At 54.0% G+C, this 19,572-nt stretch overlaps 1 protein-coding gene across 2 annotated transcripts; it reads left to right on the plus strand.

The window, feature by feature from the left end:
- The first annotated feature begins 200 nt into the window (after nt 1-200).
- On the plus strand, nt 201-18,755 carry Onecut3 (one cut homeobox 3). Of its 2 annotated transcripts, none has more exons than XM_021175062.1 (2): nt 201-1,440; nt 18,287-18,755. In XM_021175062.1, the coding sequence occupies exons 1-2, from the start codon at nt 255-257 to the stop codon at nt 18,574-18,576; spliced, it is 1,476 nt and encodes a 491-aa protein (XP_021030721.1). In that variant the 5' UTR covers nt 201-254; the 3' UTR covers nt 18,577-18,755. The 2 variants fall into 2 exon arrangements, 1 of the variants encoding a protein (XP_021030721.1); XR_002378964.1 differs by lacking the exon at nt 201-1,440 and adding an exon at nt 14,997-15,059 and having other exon boundaries at nt 18,287-18,349.
- Nucleotides 18,756-19,572: the final 817 nt, after the last annotated feature.

Consider the following 19,572-nt stretch of genomic DNA (forward strand, 5'->3'; position numbering starts at 1 on the left):
GAGAAGCCAGCCTGGAGCTCCAGGGGGTTTGGCGGGTGCAGGCGGAGCGATGGGCGGGGGCGCTGACGTCAGACCCTGGCCGGGGCGCCGGCGGCGGCCGCCCCGCCACATCCTGGTGGCCGCTGCTCGCAGCAGCCGAAGCCCAGCGAGAGCACTGAACGAACGGGACAGTAGCAATCGCCGCCACCAGGAGCGTCGGCCAGTGCTTAGGGACCATGCTGCGGCCTTGAGCACACACGAAGAGGACGCCCAGGATGGAGTTGAGCTTGGAGAGCCTCGGGGGGCTGCACGGGGTGACACACGCGCAAGCCGGCGAGCTGCTGAGTCCGGGCCACGCGCGCTCCGCCGCGGCCCAACACCGAAGCCTAGTGGCATCGGGGCGCCCAGGCCTGGTGGCCGGCATGGCTAGCCTGCTGGACGGTGGTGGCGCCGGGGGCGGGGGCGCCGGGGGCGCGGGGGCTGCAGGGGCCGCGGGTGGTGGCCCTGACTTCCGTGGGGAGCTGGCTGGCCCCCTGCACCCGGCCATGGGTATGGCGTGCGAGGCCCCAGGTTTGGGTGGCACCTACACCACGCTCACGCCCTTGCAGCACCTGCCGCCGCTGGCCGCCGTGGCCGACAAGTTCCACCAGCACGCGGTGGCTGGGGCGCACGGAGGCCATCCACACGCTCACCCTCACCCGGCCACCGCGCCGCCACCGCCCCCTCCGCAGCGCCTGGCGGCCAGCGTGAGCGGCAGCTTCACCCTCATGCGCGACGAGCGGGCGGCGCTGGCCTCGGTGGGCCACCTCTACGGGCCTTATGGCAAGGAGCTGCCCACTATGGGGTCGCCACTGTCGCCGCTGCCCAGCGCGCTGCCCCCGGCTCTGCACAGCGCCCCGCAGCCGCCGCCGCCGCCGCCACCGCTCGCCGCTTACGGGGCTCCGGGCCACCTGGCCGGGGACAAACTACTGCCACCTGCCGCCTTCGAGCCACACGCGGCGCTTCTGGGGCGCGCAGAGGACGCGCTGGCCCGAGGGCTGCCTGGAGGCGGCGGCGGCGCGGGAGGCGGCGGGGCGGCCGGCGGGGCGGCCGCGGGTTTGCTGGCTCCGCTGGGCGGGCTGGCTGCGGCCGGGGCGCACGGGCCTCACTCAGGCGGCGGTGGCCCCGGAGGGGGCGGTGGCGCTGGCGGCGGCAGCGGCGGCCCGGGAGCCGGCGCCGCAGCCGAAGAGATCAACACCAAAGAGGTGGCCCAGCGCATCACCGCCGAGCTGAAGCGCTACAGCATCCCGCAGGCCATCTTCGCGCAGCGCATCCTGTGCCGCTCGCAGGGCACGCTCTCCGACCTGCTGCGCAACCCGAAGCCCTGGAGCAAGCTCAAATCCGGCCGTGAGACCTTCCGCAGGATGTGGAAGTGGCTGCAGGAGCCGGAGTTCCAGCGCATGTCGGCGCTGCGCCTGGCAGGTAGGGACGAGGGCCCCTGAGGCTCGATCCTGGGGGACATGGTTGGCACAGGATGAAGGACCTTGGCTAGTGCGTCCTGCCAGCCTCGAGAGGGGATCCTGTAGCCTCTGAGGCTGACCCGGGGTCTGCATCGCCGAGTGTCACTAATAGCAAGAGGGCAAATACAATTATTGTCTCCGTCCCTATTCTTTTAGGTACTGTGTAGGGTGTCTAGTGTCTTTGAGGCTGACGTAGACATAGGGTGCTAAACTAAAACAGCCCTCGCGTGGCTCCGTGTGTGCGCGTGTATGCGCGCGTGTGTAGCACGTTCCTTGGGTTCACTATCCCCCGCGATCTGAGGTGCCACTCCCCCCGTCCCCAAACATCCTGCAAGAGGGACCAAAGGCGCCCTCTCTCCACCCAGTCACAAAGCTCCAGGTGCTGACTAGACTCAGCCAAGGCCTGGCCACCGCTCTGCCCCCAGCCCCAGCACCACCACCGAGCTCTCTTCCTATGCAGCTCAGCCTCTGCCGACGATCGATCCGCTAGTCCCCCATCCCTCCCCCCCTCTGGCCGTTGGCAAAGGTCATTTGAGATTGGGGGAGGGGCGGCCCTTGGGACCCTGGGCTCAGTGGCATCCACCAGAGGCCTTCACACACACACACACACACCCCGGTGACTCCCAGGGCCTCACTCCCTCCTGTTTTCCTGTCCCCCTTTCTACTTCTCTCCACGGAGACAAATTGCTGTCCCTCTCTTCGAGCTGCCTCTTTTGGTACCCAGTCCAGTCTCTATTCTTTTCTTCTCTCGCGCGCCTTGCCTGAGTCTCTCCCACACACAGAGGCATATGAGCCAGCCTCTGGGGGACCCGTTGTCTCCTCCTTTGGTCTAACCTGTCCCCTCCCACCCCAGCGAGGAATGTGGGGGTGTGCCACAGACCCTACATCCTCCGTGTTTGGGAAGGGGTGTCAGGAGGCAGGTGGTCTGGGCAGAGCGTTTTTTTTCTATGGCGTAGTGGGGAGGGGGCTGTGCACCCCGTTCCAGGGACAATAGCTGATTCCAGAGCCTCATCGATCCCTCTGCATACAAACACAGAGAGGGGCGGGGTAGCCGGGACTCAAGAGAGGCGCCCCTAAGGCAGGAGCTGAGAACTGGGTTGACTGTACCCCCAGACCACACTACAAGTCTTTGTGGGGTGCAGAGAAGCAGGGGGCCCTGGGAGTAGCAGGGTAGATAGATGTGGGTTTGGTTGGAGCCTGTGCTACTTGCTCTATCTATGGATTCTAAGCCCACTGTGCAGACTGCCACACACACAGACCCACTTCAGTTTCCCCTTCCTCTAGTCTTTAGTGGAATAACTCAGTGATGAGATGCGCCCTGTCTTTGGGCTTTTGGGGCCATGCATTCCTGGGGGGTGAGCAGGTGGCATTGGAAGACATTAGGATAAACACACACAGGTTTATCTGAAGAGCCCTGTTGCTAGTGAGGGAGATGAGGACACCTGCCCCAGAACACAGCCCCTGTCCTGTCCTGTCTTGTCCATGGTTCTCCTCGGGGAGTGTGGCCCCGGATCCACTGTCTCCAAGGTGATCTGGTGCTCTGTGGATTCTAAGACCAAGACCTCCCCTCCTGGACATACAACCATTGTGTACCCCAAACCCACGCCGCTCGCCTGTCACCTGCACGAGTGACTTTCCAATTGCTCTCCTGTGGACACAAAAGGCGGACACACCACAGAAATGCTGGACAACACATGGGCCCAGGGTCTCAGATTCTGTAAGGCCATCAGCCCTCCGTGTCCCACTTGAAGCAATAGGTTAGCCATTCCAAAGGGAGCCAGGGTCAGACTGGCTTCTTGTCTCTCGCAGCTCTGGTGACCAGCATCTCTCCCTAAGACTGTGTTACAGGATGACTGTGTCACTTCTAAAAATGTGGCCACCTCAGGGGAGCACAGAGTCAGGTAAAAAATAAGATACCTGGCCTGTTCCAGATCAGCCTTGGAGTTGAGGCTGTCACGCTGTGACCCAGCGCTCCAGGTCCCTTCTCTGTCTTCATCTTCAGACTCCGCTGGAGTCAGAAGTGGCAGCCGGGGTCATTAGGCTCGAGCCAGGCCTTTAGTTCTGGTCCCCGCACAAATGAAAAGCAGTTAAGTGGCGGTAAATTGTGACATTTAGAGGGTACTGGGGCAGCCAGGCGAGACTCTTCAACATCCTGTGTCTCGGTGACAGCTGAAGGTGCAAAACCTGGAGCCCAGAGTTCCATCCCTCACTCCCTTATCTCCGACCCACTGGGGACAAAATTGGACCTTGGCTACTATGAACCCAGGAGGGAAACTGTCCACCTAAGCAAGTCACAGCCTCACTGGGAAAACATTGTCCCCAGTGCCACCAACCCTAGAATGTCCTACAAGACAAAACCAGTGAGAGAAAGGGTGAAGGTGGGGAGATGACAGACAGACAGACAGACAGACAGACAGACAGATGGGAGGGGAGAGAGAGAAATGGTGTGGGAGAGATGTGAGTTGGAGAGACAGGAGGGAAAAGGGAGGGTGGAGAGACAGAGAGAGGGAAAGAAACCAGAGCAGAAAGAAGCAAAAAAGAAAGGTTGGACACAAAGAAAGGGGGTGGGCTAGGGAGAAGCCAGAAGGGGTCTCAGGTCAGGCTGGCCCCTCCTGGTTCCTGAGTCCCAGTAAAACACAGCCTTCCTTTGAGGACCCCTGAGAGTAAGTCCTTTCTTTGTTGTACCCAAGAAACACAGCAAAGAGCAGCAGAGTCCCAGCCCTACCCCAGTGTGTGTTGTCCTCCGCCTGCCTCAGTTTCCCTAAATGTAAAACATGCATTGTGTGTGTGGGGAGTAGTCACTGAAGACCCCAGCTCTGCCAGGCACTTTTCCCACCATGTGAGAGGGGGGACATATTTGCATCTGCTCCCACACCACCCCAGAATCTCCTCTCTGAGCTGTGTGCCCCACCACCACCACCACCACACACCCCAGTGACAGTCACAAACTGTGATTATGGGAGCAGAGCTGGGGGAGGGGTGGCTCCTGGCGGGTGGGGCGGTCGATGAATTCGAATTACCGTCTGTGATTCATCACCGTGCGCCCAGGTCGATAGCTTCGGCCGGCTTCAAATATTGTTTAAATTGCAACTCTGGACTAAAAAAAAAATCTTTTTTGTAACTGATCAGAAAAATATACAAATATAATGAAATATTCAAAGGAGGAGACAGGAATTCACACACACACTACACATCATTTAGATACACCCCAAACCACACACACACTGTACACCCACACCACACATTTAACAGACACACCAGACATCACACACATATACACACTCTGTACACATACGCACACACACCATATACCACACACTATACAAACACACACACACCACACACACACATCTAACAGATACACCACACACTGTACACACATGTACAGTATACCATACACCATACATATACACTACACATTGTACACATACCGGACACAATAAACAACATACAATACATACACATGCCATACATACACACCACACACGCATGCACGTGCACACACACACACACACACACACACACACACACACACACACACGGAAAGGTCTAGGAGCTGTGGGCTGCTTGGTCTCCCCACAAGGAAACTGCACTTGGGGACGATGCAGGCCAGAGCACTGGACAGGAAACAGACATAGTGTGTGTGACCACAGGTCCTTGAGACCCTCCTGCCCTGTTTCTTCTCCTGTGGGTCCTGGAGAGGTGCTCAGCTGTCTGCCCCTTGTTATTTTATTTTATGTTTCATTTGGGTTTTTGAGACAAGTTTTCTCTGTGTAGCCCAGACAGTCCTGGAACTCACTCTGTAGACCAGGCTGGTCTCAAACTCAGAGCTCCATCCATCTTCTCTACCTCCTACACCACCACCTCCCAGTTTAAACTCTTACCCTTCTATCTGAGGCTGTGAACACATCCTGGTGTCCCTTGGTCTGTCACTGAGGCCAGGCTGAAGATGACCTGCTGATCTCCCTGCCTTGCTTCTGAGTTTGAGGATGACTGCTGTGTACCAGTATGTCTACCTTAGGATGCTGGGCTGGAACCCAGGGCAAAAGGCATGCCAGGCCAGCGCTCTCCCCATGCAAGTACAGCCCTGCCTCTCATTCTCAAAGGCCTGGAGTCTTCATGTAAACCTCTGATAGACCCCCCCCCCAACACACACAAATGGCTACAGCTCCCCACACACCCCAGAAAGTAGAGTCTGTTCCCAAAGGCCTTATTTAGACCCGGGACTCCCATTGCTCCAGTCTTAACTGAGCCTCAGTTTTCCAATCTGAGAAATGGACAGAGTTGCATAAGCCCCTCAGAGTGTGGCAGGGGCTCCTGAAAGGGACTGGGAGAGTGGCACAAGTCCACGTGGGTCAAAGATGGAAATACTCCAGGTCGCCACAGAAAATACACAGTGGCCATCTCCCCAGGGCTATGAGTGGCAAACCTGTGTAAGGCCTTTGTGAACCATTCACAGGGGCGGCAGGGGGGGGGCATGCTGGAGTCCCTACAAGGAGCCCCTTATACCTGAGTAGGATTTGGTCAGGATAACGGGTCCACCAGCCTGCCAATCCTACAGAGATTTCAGCAGATAGCCTCCTGCATGCTAAGAAACTGTCCAGCCCCTGACCATGCGCTCCCAGCATGGGGGATTCTAGGCGGGGCTCCACCCTGACCACGCCCACAGCCCTCACGGTGTGTGTTGGGGGCAGGGTGTGGGGGGATTCTAGCCTGGGCTCTAGGACATTGCAGAAACAAGGAAGTATAGACTCAGGACATCCATGGACATTAAGGAAAGACAGGACACTTTCCAGTGCAGTAGCTGGTGCTGTGTGAGCTCATTTCCCACTTCACAGCAGCCACACAGCAGAGGTTCTGGGCCTGTGTTCATCCCTCTAGCTCTCATGAGGTAACAGTATCCTGGACAATGGTGAGTTGTTCTCTCTGTCTCTGTCTCTGCTGTCTCTGTCTCTGTCTCTGTCTCTCACACACACACACACACACACACACACACACACACACACACACACACACACACGCCCTCCTCAGAGATCAATGGGAGAATGAAGGCAAGCTTTGTACATGTGACTCCCTAGGACGCTGCGACTTCAATTCCTGGCAGACTGTTCCTCGCCCTCCCCCCACCCCCCACCCCCCATGTCAGTGTCCCAGGATGAGCCTAAGCTGGTGTCAGAGGGAAGTCAGCTTCACACCTCCAGAGTCTGGTAGACAGGAGCAGGCGGCAGGTCTGTTACTTCTGCTTGGTGAGAGGCTGAGGCTGACCTCTGGTCCTTCCTTCTAAAGACCCCTCGAGGTGGGTTTGATATGTTGGGGAAAGGCTCAGGCTGCAAAGCCTGGGGACTTGAGTTTAATCCCTGGGGACATACATGGTGAAAGGAGAGCTTCCATTCTGACCTATGAAAGTGTGCTATTCCCCCACCTACATCCACACAAACACAGAATAAAATGTAATTTTAGCCAGACAGTGGTGGTGCATGCCTATAATCCCAGCACTCGGGAGGCAGAGACAGGTAGATATCTGAGCTCAAGGCCAGCCTGGTCCAGAGAGCGAGTTCCAGGACAGCCAGGGCTACACAGAGAAACCCTGCCAAAAAAGAAGAAGAAGAAGAAGAAGAAGAAGAAGAAGAAGAAGAAGAAGAAGAAGAAGAAGAAGAAGAAGAAGAAGAAGAAGAAGAAGAAAAGTAATTTTAAAACCCACAAAAATACTAAGCCTCTTTCAACTAAATTCCTAGCCTGAACGAAGGCACTCCCTAACTGTAGATTCCCTATCAACTATTACCTTTCCAGGCTGAAATACAAGCCACACCCATCACTGCCCTGCTGCCTCCCGCTGAGGGGACACTTCACGGCCACTATGGGGACTCTGAGCTCCCCTGCCAGAGCCCCTAAGATGCAGAAGGCAGCCTTCTGTCTATGGTCTCCTCAGCCCTCCTGCGTGCATGGGGGGACTTGGGCTGGAGGAGCAGGTGAGGAACAGCAGCCAGGAGGCCTGGCAGTTCGCGAGGCTGGGGGAAAGGAAGCCAGGCCGCCCCCGTGCTTTCTTTGTGTTAGCCTGTGAACAGCCTGGCTTTAACCAGAAGAGTTCAAGCTGGTTTGAATCAAGTTTTTAATTAAAAATAGACGGTGATCAATACCCTAGGCAGTGCTGGAGGGGGAGGGTAGAGGCTGGAACCAGAGTGGGCGTGGCTGGGAGGTCCGTGTAACCCTCTGGCAGCTCAAGACGCCTGTGGCCTCAGTTTCCCCTAGGTGGATTTACTCCGGGAGTCACACCTCCGGAAGTCACACCAGTGGGCACAGGTGGGGACAGTTGAGGGACTTGAATTATTGTCACATTGAAAAACTACACAGAGAAACAGGATCGGGACCTGAACTCATACTGCGCCCGCCTGGATCCCCAGGACTCCCCAGGGAAAGCGGCCCTGAGGACGGGGTCGCTGCTATAGGCCGGCACTTCTGTCCTTGCCACGGACCTCGCACTTAGCGCTGGGAGCTGCAAAGTGCCCGTCTCGGCCCAGAGCCCCGGATGGAATTGCCGCAAACACCACCCCGCGGCTCTGAGCTGGCCCACCAGCTTTGGGCGAGACGGATCCCTGAAATCCTAGATGGTCGGTTGGTGCTCCGCCTCGAAAGAGAGCTTGCAGGGTCCCCGTTGCCGGGAGGAGGCGCAGCCTCCCGCCCTGTCCCACCCTCCGCGCTGCCCTTCGCTTTCTCCTCTCTCTTCTGGCCTCAGAAATCTTGCAAAATAATTCTGTATTAGCGTTTTGTTTTGTTTTTGAGATAGGGTCTCATGCAGCCCAGACTAGTCGCAGTCGCCTTCAGTGTAGCTGAAGATCACATTAAACTCGAAATCATGTTGCCCACACCATAATAGTCATTATTTTTATTTTTGGATTTTTTGAGACAGGATTTTTTTTTCTTTTTTTCTATTTAGCTCTGGCTGTCTTGGAACTCGCTCTGTAGACCAGGCTGGCCTCAAACTCTCGGAGATCCTCTTGCCTCTGCCTCCCGAGAGCACTGAAATTAAAGGCGTGTGTGCCGCCCTCCCTAAACACGACCTCGTTAGTTTTATTTTTATTCTCTCACTTGCTCGGGCTCCGGGGAGAGCCGATGGGATACTCGGCAATAAAGAGCTCTTGTCGCGGTTTGCCCCGCGGCCTACCAGTCCGCACTCACCGCACAGCGGTCTCCACACAGTTGGGCTCCAACCTGTCCGAGGTCAGGTGATTTGGGAACCGTGGTTCCCTGGAGAGTCAGGACGCACTTTCGGGGACAGAGCCCAGGGCTGAGAGCCCTTATCAGTGGATTAATTCACTAACAATTGAAGCACTCCCTCACTGGCCTGCCTTGGCTGGGCCGGCCTCTGGTTTTCAGGCACCTGGTTCCTTTCCAGTCATCTTTTCTTAATTCTTCTTCCAACTGCCGCCTTGCCCTTTGCAAATGACTTATTAAACATCGAAGCTCAGCCTGGGGTGGTGGCACACGCCTGTCATCCCAGCACTTGGGGGACTGAGACAGAAGAATTGCCAAGAGTTTGGGTCAGCTTGGGCTACAGAAGCGAGAGCTTAAATCAAAAGAGAGAAAAGAGTCGGAGGGGAGCCGGCTGAGGACATTCGGGTCCCGGTCATCCTCAACTATGTAATAACTTCAGGACAACCTGCACTACATGAGTCTCAAAGTTTGTGCGCGGTGTGCTGTTTGCTCACTCGGTTTACCCCCATGGAGGATTGATCAGTGAGAGGTCTCCTTGACTGAAAGCCCAGGTGGGAACGGCCCCTGGCTGCCCCCATGTCCCCACCTTGTGACTCTCTAACTCCCAGGTGCCCCTCCTCTGCAGTGAGCAGGCCAGGTGTGTGTGGACGGTTCCAGATAGGCTTTGAAAAATGAAGACATTAAAATCCTGTATGGGAGGGAGGGATGGAAGGGGAGAGGGAAGGAGGGAGGGAGGGAAGGGGGAAGAAAAGGGAGAGGGAGGGAGGGAGGGAGGGAGGGAAGGGGAGGAAGGTGGGGCCAATCTGACACCTGACACTGACTCAGGTGCTCTAGGGGAACTCTGGACAGTGTGGGGAGGGGAAGAAGGAATTGGTTTGGGAATCTGTGGGAAGGGTCCTCACTGAGGTATCCATTAGCTCTCAACCTCGCCTGGCTCTCCCACCCACAGGAGTCACCTTCCTGAATGTCTTGGGGACTTGTGACCCTGGCAGAGTCACAGAGCCAGAGAGGCTCCTCTCGGGATCATCTTGGGGAAATTCAGCCTGGCTGGATTGAGTCACCACGATGGGGAGAGATTGTTGGTTCCAACATAGGCCCCCACCCTGCAGCTCATGGTGGGGCAGGACTTGTCGCCACGGTAACCAGCCATCATCCCAGCCGGAGACCAGGCTGGTATTGAATTGTGGGCTGCGGGAGTGAGAGTGAGGAGGGGGGACGGGCACCGCCATTGCTCAGCACACACCAGGCTTAGTAGACGAGGAGGGAGGGAGGCAGGGAGGGAAGGAGGGAGGAGTGACTGAGGGCAGGGGTTGTGGGGTGCTCTGTGGGTGGGGTGGAGCTGGGGAGGTACCTAGATACCTTTCTATGCCTTTCTTAATTTCTTTTCATTTCTTTTCTTTTTTATAAAGATTTGATTATTTTATGTATATGAGTACACTGTAACTGTTTTCAGACACACCAGAAGAGGGCATCAGATCCCATTGCCGATGGTTGTGAGCCACCATGTGGTTGCTGGGAATTGAACTCAGGACCTCTGGAAGAGCAGCCAGTGCTCTTAACACTGCTGAGCCAGCTCTCCAACTTTCCTTTTAATTTTAAATTTTTTTTTTTGAGATAGTGTCTCTCATAGCCCAGGCTGGCCTCCAATTCCCTATGTAGCCAAGGATGGACCATGAACTGATTCTTTTGTTTCACTGAGAGGGTGCGGGGCAGACATGTGCTACCTCACCTATTTATTTAATGCTGGAAATGAAACTCAAGGCCTAATGTTTATTGGGCAAGCACTCTACGCACTGAGCTACAAGCACTCTGTCCACTGAGCTATAAGTACTCTGTCCTCTGAGCTACAAGCACTTTACCCACTGAGCTACAAGCACTCTGTCCACTGAGCTATAAGTACTCTGTCCTCTGAGCTACAAGCACTTTACCCACTGAACTACAAGCACTCTGTCTACTGAGCTACAAGCACTCTGTCCACTGAGCTACAAGCACTCTGTCCACTGAACTACAAGCACTCTACCCATTGAGCCCCAACCTTAGGATCATTTCTTATAGGGATGAGGCCAAAGCTTTGCAGGAAGTAAAGTGAAGGACTTCCTGGGTTAGAGGCCATTGTGGCTGGGCTTTAAGTGGTGTGTAGGAGTTGTCTGTTCACAGTTGCTCCATCCATCTCCCAGAGGGGATGACCCCCTGAAAGGTGACCTGTGTGAGACTCTCCTAACCCGCTCTCGCAGCCACGGGAGAGATGAGACCCAGACCTTGACTTTTCTCACACACACACTCCATCCCCGAGAAGCTGGGGAGCTCCGTGTCTTTTTCAACTCATTAAGTATTTTTCTGCCACCTCTGGGCAATGGGGGAAAAAGGGAGTCCCGCCCCAGAAACCTCAGAACAGTTGCACATAAGGTCTTGGCCTGGGATGAACTGTAGACTCTAGTAACTCTAGAGAACCAAGAAACGGGCAACGCAGGTTCCCCGCGTGCAAAACCCAGAGTCTAAACAGATTACACCCTAAACTCAGGGTTTTCGCCTCCAGCTGCCATGCCTTTGTGGGATATAACCCAATAGACCGGGAGCGCCTGCCCTCTTCTGGACACAATGTGAACTTCAAGACGATGGGGCAAAGCTGGTGGGTGGCAGGAACACAGGCGCTCGTTCTCTTTCTCTCTCTCTCTCCTCTCTCTCTCTCAAACACACACACACACACACACACACACACACACACACACACACACACACCCCAGGGCGTGGTGACACCTACTTATAGTCTCAGCCCTGGGAAGACAGGAACAGAAGATCCTGGGGGGTTGCCCTCCGCCAGTCTAGCCAAACCCACAAGCTCCAAAGGGGGGGGGGGGCAGGAGAGCAGGCTCTGTGGCTAAGGGTGGCTGCTGTTTTAAAGGGCCTGAGTTCAGTTCCCTGCCACATGGGGGATTACAACCCTGTGACTCCAGCTCCAGACCCAACAACACTGGGCAACTCTTTGCACATGCCCCAGTGTAGACACACAGCTACACACAAATTTTTAAATAAGAAAAATTAATCTTTTTTTTGTTTTGGTTTGGTTTTTTGAGACAAAGTTTCTCTGTGTAGCCCTGGCTGTCCTGGAACTCACTCTGTAGACTAGGTTGGCCTCGAACTCAGAAATCTGCCTGCCTCTGCCTCCTGAGTGCTGGGATTAAAGGTGTACGCCACAACACCCAACTCTTTTTTTTTTTTTTTCATCTTTTTTTAAAAAAAGTTGTCAAGCCATGTTGGTGCACACCATTAATTCTAACACATGGGAGCAGCAGCCAGCCTGGTCTACAAGGTGAGTTCCACGGCAGCCAGGGCCACACAATGAGACCCTGGTTTCCAAAAAAGGCGGGGTAGCCACAGATCAGGACAGAGGGGTGGTGGAGGAGGCTTGTATGGGACTGGTGTGCACTGAACACTGTGTGTCTTGGTTTTACTGGTGACAGGAGAGGCCTGTAGACTCACACCAACCCCTAGAACTAGATGACTATGATCCCAGCCCTGTCAAGACACCTGTGTGAGGCAGCTCTGAAGGCACAGAGAAGGCTGATGGGGCCCTGGAGGTGGCCCTGGGAGCCCAGGCTAGAGGAGGTAGACTCCAGGGTGGGGATCGTGCTATGTTTAATAGTGATTTGAGGACACCACGGTTAACAGTGCGAATGGGAAAGAAGAAAGCAAGAAAGCAAGTCAAAATGCAGCAGAAGTGGGGGGGGTGTGGCGGGCGTTGGGCAGTTGGCTGTCTGGGTGGCAATGGGGGAAGGGAGGGTGGGATTGAGAGAGGACAGTGGAAGGTAGAGGAGGAGACAGGAGGAAGACATGAAGGAGGAGATGGAGGGGAATGAAGGCGATAGAGGAGGAGGGAGATGGAAGAGGAGATGGAGGAGGAGAAAGAGGAGAGGACAGTAGGGCAGATGTATGGTGCATGGCAGTGCTCGAGAGGAGGGGAGTCTGAAAGAGACAGTGGAGATGATCACTGAAGGTGAGAGAGAAGAACTCAGCCTAGGCTGAGGCTACCTCTTAAATGGAGATGGACCCACACCATAGGTCAGCCGGGTCCTGAAGTCTGTGGCAGGCCTGGTGCTCCCAGGCTCAGTTTCCTCTGCACTGAAATGGAGAGAGCTTGGCTTGAGTCGACTTAGAGGCTGACAGCTGCTAAGCGTCCCTGTAGCCTCATCTTCCAGAATCCTTCTCTTGGGCATCGGGAAATAGGGGGTGGGGGAACCACGGGTTCAGACAGCAGTTCAGCCTGGAGCCTGGGCTCTGTATCACTAGATGGAAGACAGGAAGCAGGCAATGGTTTCATGAACCATCCACCCAAAAGGGACTTTTTGTTTCTTTCCAGACTTATTCTGTGGCTGGCCTCTCCCCTACCCTGGGTTTGGGGTTCCCCTTTAGAGACTCCAAGAAGATCCACCCAGGTCTGGCCTGTCAACTGTTTGTCTCTGGCTGGCCCTCTCTAGACAAATGATTTACTGTCTCTGTGTGAATAAAAGGAATATTTTATCATAAGGACAGAATAACAGATCCATAGAAAGCTCTTAACATGAAAATCTTGTGTGTTCTGAGAATCTGTATTTCTGTCCCTTTCTAACAGTCTAGTAGTAGACTGCTAGGTGGTACCATAGGTAGATGGGTGGATGGGATGTATGGATGGATGGATGGGTGGGAGAATGGGTGGGTAGATGGGTGGATGGGATAGGTGGATGGGTGGGTGGGTGGGAGAATGGATGGGTGGGTGGATTGTGGGTGGTGGGTGGATAGATAGATAGATAGATAGATGGGTGATGGGTAGATAGATAGATAGATAGATAGATAGATAGATAGATGGGTGATTTCTTCTTCTAGTTGGATCCTCATCCCAGGATGAGTATCTGCCACCACACTCCTAAGAACCTCAGGCAAGAACATCTCCCTTTGTTTCTGTTAGTGTCCATCCGCCAGCATGGAGCACCGTCTACCTGCCAGCCTTTGCCAAATATAGGTGCATATCTGTAGGGCTTAGGATGGAAGCCAGGGTCTCGCCATGCAGCTTAGCTGGGCAACAGTCAATTTTCATTATCCACTTGAGGCAACCAAGGACCACAGGGAACAACGGCGTGCCAGTGAGGGACCGTAGTGTAGGTGGCTGTGGGCCTGTCTGTGAGGGATCAACTTTGTGCTCTGTTATCTATTATGCGGCCCTAGCTATACTAGAACTCGATCTGTAGACTGGGCTGGTCAACTTAAAGAGATCCACCTACTTCTGCCTCCCGAATGCTGGGATTAAAGTCATGCACTATCATAACTGGCCAAGGGGTTCTCTGTTGTGTTACCTTGGGTGGGAAGAAGACTGGTACATTGTCCCTGGATGTGGGTCCTGAACTGTGTGAATAAAGAAGGCATGGGAGGGGGCTGTGTAGACAGCTCAGTGGTTAAGGGGAGCCACAGCTCCCAGCAACTACACCTCCAGGTGATCTGCCTCCCGCTTCTGGCCTGAGCAAGTGCTGAACGTACACACGTACACACGCAAGACACTGCCCCACTCTCAACTAAAAATAAAACTAAAATGTAAAAAGAAAGAGTGGGGGAAGTCAGCTGAGTTCAAGCAAGCGTGCGAGCCGCGTAGTCGTGAACCCTTTTCCCCTAGCTCTTTTCATCTCGGTATTTTATTCCAGCAACCAAAACGGGTCTGCTGCCGCTCGTGCCGTGCCTCAGCTCCCAGTCTGTGTGCTCACGCGTGCACGGGTGATGTCATAGGTCCTCAATTCCTCTCACACTATTTGTTTGAAGATTTGTTTAGTTTTACTTTATGCATTTGAATATGGTGGCTGCATGTCTTTCTGTGCACCACGTGGCAACCTCAGAGATCAGAGAGGACAGAGTGGGATCCCCTTGAAGCTCGACTTACAGATGACCCTGAGGCCCTTGGTGGGTGCTGGGAACAAACCTGGATCCTCTGTGCTCACAGACAGTGCTGTAACCGCTGAGCTGAGTGTCCCTCTAGCCCTGATCCACCTTTTTCTTTTTTCTTTTTTTTTTTTTTTTGAGTAGAGTCTCTCAGGAGACCTGCGTCTCACCAATTAGGGCCAGGCAGGGCTGTCTTGGGATCTGCCTGTCTCCCAGTCCTCAGCGCTAGGATTTCAGAAGCTCACCTCAACAGTAGACTCTCGTGGGTTTGGAGGATTCAAACTTGGGCCCTACTGCTTATCTGAGGTCTTTACTGACAGCTTTCTCCCAGCCTTTGTGACATCCTTCATCTCCAAGCCCCACCCAGCCCCCAACCAGCTTGCCCATCTGCTGAGAGATCCACCTTTTGCCATGGGATGCTGGTGGTTTGGCCATGCGTGTGGAATCCATGACGCAGCCGCAGAGATTGTAAGAATTCCATTTCTTCTTTTGTGCAACTCTGCAGACCCTTAAGCCACTCGAGCAATTTCACTGCCCAAGCGGGAGGCAAAACCAACCCACTGAGGCTTGTGTAAGGGAGGCCTATGGAGGCAGTGCGCTCTCAGGACTTACCCTGGAGCTTTCCATTCCAGGCTGGGACCTCAGCAGTTCCAGAGGGAACCCTCTCCTACAGAGCAACTCCAGGTTCTCTTCTGTTCTGGCATTCTTCACTTACCCTACGCTTAATGTGAGCCCTGCGGGGGGGGGGGGGAGAGACCAAGAGAGAGACAGAGACAGAGGGAGAGACAGAGAGAGACAGACAGAGAGAGACAGAGACAGAGAGAGAAAGAGAGAGGAAAGAAGGAAGGAAGGAAGGAAGGAAGGAAGGAAGGAGGGAGGGAGGGAGGGAGATCTGTGAAATATCATCCACTCTTGCAGTCTCTCTGTGTTTGTTTGTTTGTTTGTTTTCTTTTTTTCTTTTTTTGGTTTTTCGAGACAGTGTTTCTCTGTATAGCCAACTCTGCCTCCCTAATGCTGGGATTAAAGGCGTGTGCCACCATGCCTGGCTGTGTTTGTTTGTTTAAACAGGCTCTCTATGCAGCCCTGGCTGGCCTGAAACTTGCTATGTATACCAGGCTGTGATTGAACTCAGAGAGATCCCCTGTCTCTGTGCTAGAATGAAAGGTGTGACCGCTACACATCAATCCCACTGTACCTTCAGTTTTGTGCTTAATATCAAGATAGTTGGCGGAATGTTCTGGTGGAATATACATTTTCCTTCTTTCTTTCTTTCTTTCTTTCTTTCTTTCTTTCTTTCTTTCTTTCTTTCTTTCATTTTATTTGTTTGCTTGTTTGTTTGTTTAATGTATGTGAGTACACTGTCATTCTCTTCAGACACACCAGAAGAGGGCATCAGACCCATATTACAGATGGTTATGAGCCACCATGCGGTTGCTGGGAATTGAACTCAGGACTTTCAGAAGAGCAGTCAGTGCTCTTACCCGCTGAGCCATCTCTCTAGCCCCCTGTTTCTTTTTTAATTAATTAATTTATTTGGTTTTGTTTGTTTGCATGAGCAGCAGCCCTGGCTGTCCTGGAACTCACTCTATAGACCAGGAACTCAGATCCCCCTGCCTCTGCCTCCCAAGTGCTGGGACTAGAGACATGCACCACTCCCACCCGGCTATTTTACTTTTGATTACGTATATGAGTGTGTCTCTGTACACACCAGTTCCCACAAAGGCTAGAAGAGAGCATAGAGTCCTGTGAGCTGCAGTTACAGGTTAGCTGCACCGGCAGCAAATGCTCTTAAGTACGGAGCCGCCTCCAGCCCCATCTGCCCTTGGAGTTTTTGTTTTCTGGTTTCTGACCCCCTGAAAGCTTCTCTGGATCTTTCCCATGGCACCTGCCTTTCCTTTTTGGAAGCTTTAGGAAATTTTTATTTATTCTCAGGGTTCTGAAATGTCACAAAGACGTGTCTGCCCATTTCCATTCATCCACATGAAACCTATGTGCTTCAGTCCTGATTCTTCCTTCCTTCCCTATCACTGTGATAAAAATACTTCAATAAAAGCCAACTCAAGGGAACAAGGGTTTGCTTGGCTAATAGTTCCGGGTTCATTGCTTTGGGGAAGTGAAGGTTTTAGCAGCTGGGGAAGATGCTCACACTATGTCTAAAGTCAGAAGAGACAATGAAAACATGCATGCTAAGGCACTCACTCCAAGGATACCAGCCTAGAAAACAGTGCCACCCACAGTAGGCAGGATCCCAGCCTAGGGAATGTTGCCACCCACAGTGGGCATATTTTCCCACTTCAATGAAAATAATCAAGTAATTCCCCTGCAGACAAACACAGACCCTGGTCTCCTGGGTGATTCTACCCTTTGTCTGGCTGACAATTATCTTTAACCATCACATCTATGTATTTATATTTTTTATTTGTTGTTGTTGCTGTGTGTATGCATGATGCGTGTGTGTGTGTGTGTGTGTGTGTGTGTGTGTGTGTGTGTGTGCACATGCCAAGGTGCACCTATGGAGGTCAAAGGTCAATGCTGTTTTGTTTTGTTTTGTTATGTTTTGAGACAGGGTTTTCCTGGCTCAAAACTCTGGCTGTCCTGGAACTCACTCTGTAGACCAGGCTAACCTTGAACTCAGAGATCCTCCTGCCTCTGCCTCCTGAGTGCTGAGATCAAAGATATGCTGTGCGCCATCACTGCTTGCCCAAAGGACAATATTTTAGAGTTGATTCTCTCTTTCTACCTTCATGCAAGTTCCAGGGATTGAACTCAGGTCACTGAGTGAGGGTGGCAAGCTTTTGCCCTCTGAATTATGTTACAAACGGTCACTCTCTCTCCTTTATCTGGTCATCTTTGTATCGGTTTTGAGTTGCATCTAGACCAGATGACAAACCCTCTACCCTCTAGCCATGCCCCCAACCTCTCCCTGGGAGATTTTAGGCAAGGGGGATGGGCTCACAACAAAGGCTGTGAACTGAGGTGGACAGGTCCTGAGGGAGTTCCAGGACTGGGCCAACAGGCGGTCAGGACTCTGCTGCTTGAGATATAACCCAGGGCCTACAGTCAGCCATGTCTTCATCAGACCAGTCACACATGAGTCCCACCTTGTCCTCAACAGATGGGACAGCATGTCAGGTATGATACACAACACCTACACCCATAGTTCTGGGGGAGGGGCCCATTTTGGGGTTGGAGTCAGGAGCCCTTGCTGAAGCGGCTGGCTGGCCGGGGAGGTGGGGAGGATTAGCAGTTAGGAAGCTGAGGACCGCTCCCCTCTGGAGGCTCTGCTGCAGCCAGTGATGGCTCTGACTTGTGTTATCCAGCTGCCCCTTGCTTCGTCTGTCCCCACACTGTGTGACTCCATGTCTTCCCCATACCTCTCTAGCTTGTCCTGTCCTCCATTTTTGGCTGTCTCTGCCTGCCTCTCTCCTCGTGGTCCAGTTTACACTGATTCCCGGACTTCTGCTCCCTCTTCCCTGACTCTGCCTGGCCTCCTCCCCTCCCCTTCCTTCCCCTGGCCCGTCCCATCTCTTCATCCTGTGTCTCCCGTCCTCTTCCTCCCTCACATCCCTTTGTCCCTGCTTCGTCCCTTCGACCACGTTTCCTCACCCCTGGTTAGTGTTCTGCTCCTCCTCATGTGTCTGTGTCCCCTCACCCCCCCCCCATAATGTCCTCTCTCCCCTCTGTCCCCTTTCCAGCCTGCAAGCGTAAAGAGCAGGATCAGCAGAAGGAGAGGGCTCTGCAGCCGAAGAAGCAACGCCTCGTGTTCACAGACCTGCAGCGCCGCACGCTGATTGCCATCTTCAAGGAGAACAAGCGGCCGTCCAAGGAGATGCAAGCCACCATCTCACAGCAGCTGGGCCTGGAGCTCAACACTGTCAGCAACTTCTTCATGAACGCCCGTCGCCGCTGCATGAACCGCTGGGCTGAGGAGCCGGGTGCCACCCCTGGCACCGGGACAGCTACTGCCACCTTCTCCAAGGCCTGAGCCTTTCTGCACACACGCTAGCCCCAGGGAGCGAGGGGCCGTCCCTGACCCAGCCAAAGCAAGCCCTACCCCCACCCCCAGGGGACAGGGACCCCCTAGCTCCCTCCCGCTCAATTTTGGACTCCAAAGGGACCCTGAGGGTAGAGTGGGTCAAGAATCAAGCACATCTTACAAACAGAACCCGGGTATTTAAAAAATGATTTTAATAGAGAACCCTTCTTTCCAGATCCCAGCCCTCCTCAAAAGCAGGAGGCAGACATCTGCCTGTCTTCCCCCACTTTCTCCACCAGGCCAGGTCTCTGTCTCCTTGTCCCCTCCCCAAGAACTGAGACCCATCCCAAGTGGCCAAAACAAGCTGGATCCTTACAGCGTCCCCATGCCCAATCCTGCCCTCCTAGCCGCGGTCCCACCCCACCCCCACCCCACAGGATGGCCCCTCGCAGCAGCCAAGACCCACCCCAGCCGCCACCCTGACCCCAGCGGCCTGGATAGCCTGTGCCAACAATCCCCTGCCTTAAACGCCGGGGAGGGAAGCTGTGGGGAGCCCCCTGTCTCCAAAGAGACCGTGGCAGATGTGAGATGAGGGCTGCCCTGTGGATGCCTCCATCCCAGCACCCCTGGCTGAGTTCACTATAAGCACCTTGCTATGTGAAGAATGCTACACAGGGAACAATGTCACCAGAGAGCAAAGATGACACCCCAGATCTCAGGAGAGGGACGTCAGATTCTCCCAGATCTGGGGGGGGGGCGGCATTGGTGTCCCTTGGATGCAAAGTTCTGGAAATTTCTGGAATTCATCACCCATTTTTCAGTTGATTGGGGTGCAAACATGAGCACCCCTGCAGAGGACGGACATTCAGGGGTGAGTCTTGCATTGGTGACACCTCTCTCAGAAGAGAGACGATGAAGCTGAAAACTGCTTGCTCCATTGTTTTGCCAAAAAAAAAAAAATGTACAATGGGGAAAGGTCAGATGCAACCGGGTCACCCCTCTGCT

Source organism: Mus caroli, chromosome 10 (assembly GCF_900094665.2).
Source record: "Mus caroli chromosome 10, CAROLI_EIJ_v1.1, whole genome shotgun sequence".
Lineage (NCBI taxonomy): Eukaryota > Metazoa > Chordata > Mammalia > Rodentia > Muridae > Mus > Mus caroli.

Coding starts and splice junctions, on each gene's coding strand:
- Onecut3 (XM_021175062.1), top strand. CDS start 255: ATGGAGTTGAGCTTGGAGAGCCTCGGGGGGCTGCACGGGGTGACACAC. Junction 1,441..18,286: donor GTCGGCGCTGCGCCTGGCAG/GTAGGGACGAGG, acceptor TCCCCTTTCCAG/CCTGCAAGCGTAAAGAGCAG.